The sequence below is a fragment of the Podarcis liolepis genome, assembly GCF_965112155.1.
Source record: "Podarcis liolepis genome assembly, chromosome: Z".
NCBI lineage: Eukaryota > Metazoa > Chordata > Lepidosauria > Squamata > Lacertidae > Podarcis > Podarcis liolepis.
Genome location: NC_139570.1, coordinates 34,948,051 through 34,956,902, shown reverse-complemented (window position 1 = coordinate 34,956,902; position 8,852 = coordinate 34,948,051). Strand labels below are relative to the sequence as shown.

Below are 8,852 nucleotides of genomic sequence, written 5' to 3'. Positions count from 1 at the left end.
CCTGCTAGAGCTCAGATTCATTCTCACTGGGTCGGAATAGTTTTGTTCCTTTTAAGGAATGTTGTGATGATGATGTAACTTTTGAACGTAGAACCGGAGTATGGAGCTTATTTCTGGAATTTAAATCTGTTCTTTATTCATCACCATGAGGACTGGAATATTTTTTCTTTTTTTTAGCAGAGGTTGGATGGTCATATGTCATGCATGATCTAGTTGAGATTCTTGCATTGCAGGGGGTTGGATTAGATGACCCTCGAGGTCCCTATGTTCCATGGCAGAGCATCTTCCAGTAGGACTGGGAATGTCCCCTGCCTGAAACCCTGGAGAGCTGCTGCCAGTCAGTGTAGACAATACTGAGTGGGGGATGAATTGTCTGGACTCAATAATTAGGCAGCTTTCTTTTTTCCTTGAGAAAAGTTGAGAAAAATTCAACCCACCATGACATGCACTAGATTCAGGCCCAAACAGGGCCAACATCAAATAGAAAGCCACAGTTTAAGAACTCTCTAATTAATCTTCAGGTGAGAGATAAATTTGGGCTTGTTCTTTTAAAAAACAACCTGTCTAGAAACTGAGGTAGAAATATTAGGAAGACAGTTTTTTGGGGAAAGTTGCATTGGAGGTGGGGAGACCAGAAGCAAGAACCAAGCTTTAAGCTTTTAATAATGTTAAATTTTATTGGATTACAGAAACAGAATGTAGAAATGGAGCATGTAAAAAAATTGCCCCTCCTATTGAAGAAGCAGAAACAGGTTTAAACTCCTTTCCTGAGGAGAGGCTCCCAAGAGGACCTCAAGAATTATTAAACAAAGCTTTAGTCCCTGAGATCTACTTCTTGAAGGCACGCCGTGAAATGCTGGAGGAATACTGGGAACATAGCTCTTTGTTTTAAAAAAGAGTGAGCCCAGCCTTGACAGAAGGCACACCCTGCCCCACCCCAAACAAAACGCCAAGTACCACCCCAACAAGACTTTAGGTCTTCAATATATGGCCTCCTCCTCTTGGTCCATCCGTGGTGGCTGGGGACCATTGGAGCAGAAGGCAGGGAAGCCATGATAAGTGCAACCAAAGCCAAGGACAGGCAGGGCCACTCCTTGCTGGGGTTTAAGGAAGGCACGTGGGGGGCAGACTGAGGCTGGCTGGGCAGCAGCCCACTCTCCCAAATGGACCATGCTCCCTAGCTCCCCTGCCCATCTCTCTCCCCAAAAAGCAATTTGAGCAGCAAGGTCTGAAAGCAGCGTCTGCGGGGTTCACTTTCTCAAAGGACACACTTCAGAACAGCTCTGTCTTGGCTTATGGGGAAAGGCTGTTTTTTTTTACATATTTTGCTGAAATATGTAGGAAAGCTACTGGCAAAAGTGAGCCTCTTCCCTCAGTTCCATAGCTGCTGGGAGAATACACAAACATCTGCTTCCACCCAGCCAACAGTTCACTCTCTCTTAGTCCTGGATTGGGTGCTCTCATCCAGCCCACGGTCACACAGTGTGGCCTCCCACTTCGGGGTACAGGGTTTCCCAGGCGATGAGGTGGCAGGCGCAGAAGAACTGCCAGAGGTTGAGGAAGATTCCTCGGTCGAAGGGGTTTTCCACTTCACAATCTCTCAGGTAGGAGATGCGGTGACGGGACATGAACTCCCAGGTGGTGGTGTTGTGGGAGGCCAGGTAGAGGTGGCAGCCCAGGAGCAGAATCATCACCACAGTGAAAATGGCAACCACAAGGAAGGAGAGGAGGAGGAGCAGGTTATACTGAAACCATGCCCATGAGGGATGCTCAAAATCAAGCCCAGACCTTTTTTTTTTTTTTAGTGGTGGAGGAAAAAAAAAAGAACAACATCAGAGTTATTGCAAGATTCACAAAATTATAAAACCAAAGCTTTCGCAGGTGATATTGTCTTAACTTTGGAACAACCTTTAGAAAGTGCCTCAGATCTTCAGATCTAGCTGCATTCCTTTCAACAGGGGTGGGGAACCTTTTTTTCCAGCTGGAGGGCTGCATTTCCTCGCAGGCATCCTTCCAGGGGACGCATTCTTGGATCTGGGATGGCCAGGGGCCCAAAGTGGACGGGGCAACAGGTGTACCTCTGTAGAGTGGGCTCCATTAAGCCATGCACTGCTCAAGAGTTTCCTATCCATAACACCTCTGACATTCAAGACAATCAAGGGAGAATTCTCAGTCCTATGAGTGGGTGGAGCAGGGCAGTGAGGGGTGTGGCTTGAGGAAAGGGGTGTGGCCTGGGTCAGTTAATGTTGTGTGAGGTTCCGATGAATGAATGGATGGATGGATGGATGGATGAATGAATGAATGAATGAATGAATGAATGAATGACTATTCTTTCATCCCTGGTTACGAGAAAGGAAATTACGACTAAACATCAGGAAGAGTTTTCTGATGGTAAGAGCTGTTTGACAGTGGAAAGGACTCCCTCCAGAGATGGTGGACTCTCACTCATTGGAGCTTTTTATGCATAGATTGGATGACCATCTGACATAGATTCTTTAGTTGAGATTCCTGCACTGCAGGGGATGGACTAGATGACCCTCAGGATCCCTTCCAACTTTACAGTTCTATGATTTTAAGATTGGGGAAGGGGGCTGAACACCTTCCTTTAAACACACACACACACACACACACACACACACACAATTAAAAAAAATGTCTGGGGGTCTCCCGCCATAAGCTTTGCTTACCAGGCCACTGGCAGGGCCCACAGGAGAACTACAAGCTGAACAGCCAAATAGGCGACGAAGAATGGGTGATTCCTCTCCCCAACGCAGTTGTAAATCCAGGGGCAGTGGTGGTCATAGCGCCGGACGCAGTGCCGGCACGCCTGGCAGTGCCTGGCCCTCATTGGCTGCTGTGAGATAGAAAAGAACAGGATGTGTTTTTGTGCTTCCTTACATTTTCAACTCCAGGAGGGTCTGGGAAAGAGAAGTGCTGCTGGTGGTATGTCAACAGTACTGAGCTTAGCTGGGCTGAGGGTCTGGCATAGGATCAGGAAATTTCCTCCAAATAAGGCCTTAGCAGACTGAGATGGATGCAATATGCAATTATTAATGGTGGGAGGTCTTCGGAGGTTCCTTTCAGCAGCAGCTGGGGGCAACCTTAAAAGAGAGATCTGGGACAGACTGGAACAGGGATACACCCATTTATTTAACTGTTGAAGACGTCTAAACCAAGGGAATTATAATTGCGCATTATTTCACTAAAAGGCACCAGCTGATCAAAAATTAAGATTAAAAGAAGAGGATTATTTATTGTTAATGTTGGACTAAATAGAACTCAAAATAAAAATAACAATATTAATCTACTGCTCTGGACATTAAAACTTTTTTATTTTGATGTTGACGGTTGTAAAGATCTGAATATATAATTGCAAAAATCTAACCGTGAGAAATGTGGGAGAGGGGGAGGGAGTAGGCTGGAAGTACTGTTTTTTTTCTGTTGAGCTCAGTGGAGTGTCCTTGACAAAGTTCTGATAAGGGTAAAAATAACACTCCTGGCTGTGAGAAAGCATCTTTTATTATGGAATGAAATTCTACAGAGGAAGCCAAGAAACAGGGAGAGAATCAGCCCTCTCTGTTTAAATCAGAAATGGGAGAAGGAAAAATTTTAATTTCAAAACAAACCAGCCAGGCCATAATGGAAGAGTTTGTATGATTGGCTTTTAGATTTGAAAAGAGAATTGTTTGATGAGCTAAAGGAATATGTCAATAAGGCAGCTGTTAAAATTCAGGAAAATATAAATTTAACTTCAGAGGCTGTGAGACAACTAAAGGAGAAGGCACAAACCACTGAGGTAGGAATGATAGCAAGACGAAGTCTGAAGAAAATACAAGGGAAAGCAAGAGTGGTGCAAAACAAAAATGGTAATTCATGTGAAATGATATGGGAGTCTTTCACAGACAAAAATTATATTTTAGGTAAAAGGATTTTGGAGGCTCTTACTGTGATAGAGAAAAAAACAGAAAGGGAGAGCAAAAAGCATAAAAGGTTATTATATGTGGTGGCAATGTAAAATTATTTAAATGGCCTGGGATAAGACATATAAAGATCTGAAAGCAATGTGGAAAATGATTGTCCAGTAGCACCTTAGAGACCAGCTAATTTTGTTCTGGGTATAAGCTTTCGTGTGCATGCACACTTCTTCAGATACCCATGCACACAAAAGCTTATACCCAGAACAAACTTAGTTGGTCTCTAGGGTGCTACTGGACAATTTTTAAATTTATTTCGACTGCATGATACCAACACGGCTACCTACCTGAATCTGGAAAATGATTGTTGTAATAAATTGTTAACAAAAAAAGAAAATTTCCTCCAAATAAGGCCCTAGCAGACTGAGATGGATGCAATATGCAATGATTAATGGCGGGAGGTCTTCAGAGGTTCCTTTCAGCAGCAGCTGGGGCAACCTTAAAAGAGAGATCTGGGACTGACTGGAACAGGAACACACCCCTCAGACTCTTTTTCAAGGAACATCTACCTTCAACAGACAGTAGCCACAGCGCCGAAGCCGGAGGTTTAGAGATTCCTGGGAGCTCATTGCTTCCTTCTCATCGCTTACAGGTTCCTACCAGAAACAAAAAAATAAAACAGAATACAGATGAAGGAAAAGGGGAAAAAGAATATAAGCATTTAGGGATTGGAATGGAGGAGTGTCTAAAGCATTTAATGTCTCACACACTCCATATTTAAAGCCCATGGCATTCCCCAAAGGATTCTGGTTTACCCCACAGAAAGTTATGATTCCTAGCACCTTTAACAAATGACTGTAACCAGGATTCTTGAGGAGAAGACATGTGCTTTAAATGTATCCAATGGCATTTTCTGCTAGAGTGGGGAGAAGACCCCCTGCCCAAAACCCTGGAGAGCCATTGCTGCCAGTCAGTGTACACAGTGACGATCTAGGTGACTCTGTTTATGGCAGCTTCCTGCATTCCTATTTAATTCCACTCTTTATTCTGGACAATGAGGGCTAGAATCTTACTTCATTCTTAGGGCACAAGGTTGTAGCTCCATTGTAGACCTCATGCTTTGCTCACGGAAGGTTCTAGGTTCCATCTCCAACAGCTCTGTAGGCTGTGCTGAGGGCGGGAAGCGGGGGAGAACTCTGCCTGAAACCCTGCAGAGAGCTGCTGCCAATCAGTACAGTGGTACCTCGGGTTACAGACGCTTCAGGTTACAGACTCCGCTAACCCGGAAGTAGTACCTCGGGTTAAGAACTTTACCTCAGGATGAGAACAGAAATCGTGTGGCGGCAGCGGGAGGCCCCATTAGCTAAAGTGGTACCTCAGGTTAAGAACAGTTTCAGGTTAAGAACGGACCTCCAGAACGAATTAAGTTTTTAACCCAAGGTACCACTGTACTGAGGCAGATGGGCTAATGGAGTGACTCAGTAGAACACCATTCCCATGACGTACCTTCTCCTCTTCATCATGCTCAACGTATCCTGGGTCCATGAGAGAGACAACAAAGTACAGCGACATGGAGCAGAGAACCAGTGCGAGGAACAAGAGGGGCTGGAGGAGGTCTCCCTGCTCTTCCTGCCTTTGCAGGTCTGAAAAAGAAGGGAAATTATCACGGGGGAAATGTACTGTACATGATTCTGTTTTGGGGGCACTGACCATAAACAATCCAGCATCTCCTGGGACTATGCACTGAGCTCCCAGAGATGCAAGGCATCCACTCCTATTGGAAGTGTCCCAGCTGGCCAGCCCTGCACCTCCTGGACCACTGATTAGCCTCCACTATCCAAGGTAAGGCAGGTAGCACCTGCAGAAAGAGAGACAAATAGAGCCTTGCTGTGGGGCTCCCCACCTCCAACATGATTGTCCTTTGAGTGCCAGGCAAATACTTATTTTATTGGGGGGACAGGACATTCCCATGTTTTCATCATTGCTGTAAAATCTATCCATTTGTGTATTTCACACACCCCATTTTCTTCTTTTGGTAAAGGAAATAAAATAGAGGAGGAAGAGGAAAACCTGTATTACCTCTGACCACATGCAAAGTGCTCCACCCCTTAACCCCACTGCCCTCAGTCACAACCCACAGACTATCTTGCAAATCCAGCTCTCTGTGTTAAGTCCCCTTGTGTATATTTATTTCGGAATAAAGAAAACCAACTGCAGCCTGGGCATGCAAGGAGAAAATGAAATTCTTACGTCTTTAAATTATATTTATAGCCCCCTCTATTCCTTCCTCTTGGGAATGTAGGGCAGGGGCAGATGGTTCCCACCCCCCCCCTTTACGCTCCCAATAACTCTGTGGAGTAGGTTGGGTCGAGAAGGTTCTAGACGATGGTGGCCCAAATGTTCATATCAAGTGGGCCACAAAAGTGCTTCGACACAGAACCCACAAGCCCCACAACTGCCTTGTTGGACAAAATTTGACGCTCCTGCCCAGCTCTATCACTGTGGGGAAGCTTGGTGGGGGAGGGTTATAAAATTTTGCAGAGGGCTGCCAAAAAAGTCCTTGAGGGTTGGACCACCCTGGGCTAGACTAAGGCCACTCAGCATGCTACACAGGAAGGTGCCTTCATACAGAGTCAGACCCACTGGTCCATCTAGCTTAGTATTGTCTGCACTGACAGGCAGCAGCTGCTCTCCAGGTTTCAGGCAAAGGAGATTCCCAGCTCTGGAGATGCTCCACCACTGAACTTACAAACCTTCCACAATTACCCATGGTTTTATTTTATTTTAAAAATAAAAAATTAATTAAGGTTTATAGAGAAAAATACACAACTTAATATCTTCCCCCTTTTTGAAACCAAACCAAGATTTTTTGGGGTGTGGCAGAATGCTTTCTCTGTAGCCTGAGTGCAGATCTGAACCCTAGGGGTCCTGATCCTACCGCCCCACTTTTGGGGAGAGGGAGGAGAGGGAGAGACTGCCTCACCTGTAGGGTAGAGGAAGAGCCCCAGCAGGACACCGCACGTGAGCCCCACGTACACTGCCCGGACCATGAAACCCCCGCTGCCCCGCGCCCCTCTCCACGCCATCATCGCTGCCTGCCGGGATCAACGGAGCTCCGCAACCAAGCCGGCCACAAAGTTGCGGAAAGAGGCGGAAAGAGACTGCGAGAGGCGGGCGGGGCGTGTGTCATGGAAGAAGCGTGGCGATTGGCTAGCGTCAGAGGCGGAATGTAGCGAGTTGGATCCGAAGTCTGGAAGGGAGGGGCGGGGCGGACTTCGATGAGGCAGTGAAGGGCTGCCGAGGAGCTTTGTGGCATCTTATCAGTCGTTTTTGACTAATGATTTAAATAACAGTAGCAATGAAGTATTCTGATTATCGTTAGAACCATAGAACTGTAGAGTTGGAAGGGACCCCAGGGATCATCTAGTCCAACCCCCTGCGATGCAGAAATTAACATAACAATAATATATCATGGACAGAAACCCCTTCATCAAATGCAGAAAGCTTCTGACGCCATCATTAATATACAACAGAGGTGCATCCAACCAGCCCTGCTGGACACCTCGTTGCTGCCCAGCCCTCCATCTCTTTCAGGCCACACTAAGGCTGCCAGACTTCCAGGGTTGGCCTACAGTCTCCATCTTTGCCTGGTGATGGGAGCAGTCTTGAATCTCCAGGTGAGCCAGAGCACCTTTCAGGGTTTTTGTTTTGTTTTGTTTATTTTTGTACCGTGTCCAGCGTGCAATCAGAGGCGTACCTAGGCTCCCCTCCCCTGCACTCTTGGCAAGGAGCTATTTCTGAATCTGGGAGACACCATGGACCAGAAACTCAGAGTTTGCTTTTCCCTGCCTTTCGTGCTCTGCCAGTGACTTCCTCCAAGGCCATGAAGTCTGCTCTGCTCCCCCTCCCCTCTTCCGGCTTTAAGTTGCCCCAAGTGACACCTGGCTTTTAGGGTGGAAATGACTCTCCACTCCTGCTTTAGGAGACTTTTGTTCCTCAGAGTTTCAGTCACGGAGGAGGTTACCCAATGATGAACTCAACACATTTTTGTTTAATGGTAGCCACTGATGCACTGAGTGAAGAAGTATCTTCTGTTGTCTGCTTTGAACCTTCCAGCATTCCGGCTCTGAACTGCTTTCATGATGAGTTCATCATTTTTATTGTGAGCTTGGCACAACCCATTTGCTACAGTTTTGTGGTATGGACACTGGATAAGAGTGGTCATAGGCATAGCCAAAGGGGAGCAGGGGGGCAGCTGACCCCCCCCAATCAATACAAATCGAAGCTTCTGTCCCCCCAAACAATATCCTCCCCCCCAACAAAAATCCTGGCTACGCTCATGAGAGTGGTGGAGGCAATTCCAGTTCACTTAGGAGCACACCTGCTTGATCTGCATGTTCCCATTTAATTTTTTCGATACCTTAAGTAAAATGCAGTGAAGGAAAAGGCCTTTGTGAAACAGCACTAGGAAGGACACCATCTTGTTCACATCTATTCATCCTGCATAGGTATTGTGTGTTGAGGCAGTGAACATAAGAACCTGATGGATCAGGCCAATGGCCAGTCTAGCCCAGCATCCTCTTCTTGCCACAGCCAACCAGATGACTGTGGGAAACCTGCAAGCAGCACCCAAGATCAAAGGCATCTGCCTCTCCCGTGGCTTCCAGTAGCTGGTCTTCAGGAACATTTCTGCCTCTAACTGTGGAGGCAGAACACAACCATCATGGCTGGTACCCTTAATAGCCCTCTCCTCCATGGAATTGTCTAATCCTCTCTTCAATCTATCCAAGTTGGTCACTACAGCCTCCTGTGAGAGGGAGTCTCACAGTTTAACTATGTGCTGCATGAATAAGTTCTTCCTTTGATCTGTCCTGAATGTTCTAATGTTCAGCTTCAGTGGATGCCCACAAGTTGCAGTGTTAGGAGAAAGGGAGAGAA

At 46.3% G+C, this 8,852-nt stretch overlaps 1 protein-coding gene across 1 annotated transcript; it reads right to left on the bottom strand.

The window, feature by feature from the left end:
• Positions 1-645: 645 nt before the first annotated feature.
• On the bottom strand, positions 646-7,082 carry ZDHHC12 (zDHHC palmitoyltransferase 12). The gene is made up of 5 exons (XM_083484546.1): positions 6,898-7,082; positions 5,421-5,557; positions 4,484-4,570; positions 2,688-2,854; positions 646-1,788 (listed from the first exon to the last, which is right to left on the bottom strand). Exons 1-5 carry the CDS (start codon positions 7,001-7,003, stop codon positions 1,476-1,478), a joined length of 810 nt encoding a protein of 269 aa, XP_083340672.1. The 5' UTR covers positions 7,004-7,082; the 3' UTR covers positions 646-1,475.
• Between the last annotated feature and the right edge of the window lie 1,770 nt (positions 7,083-8,852).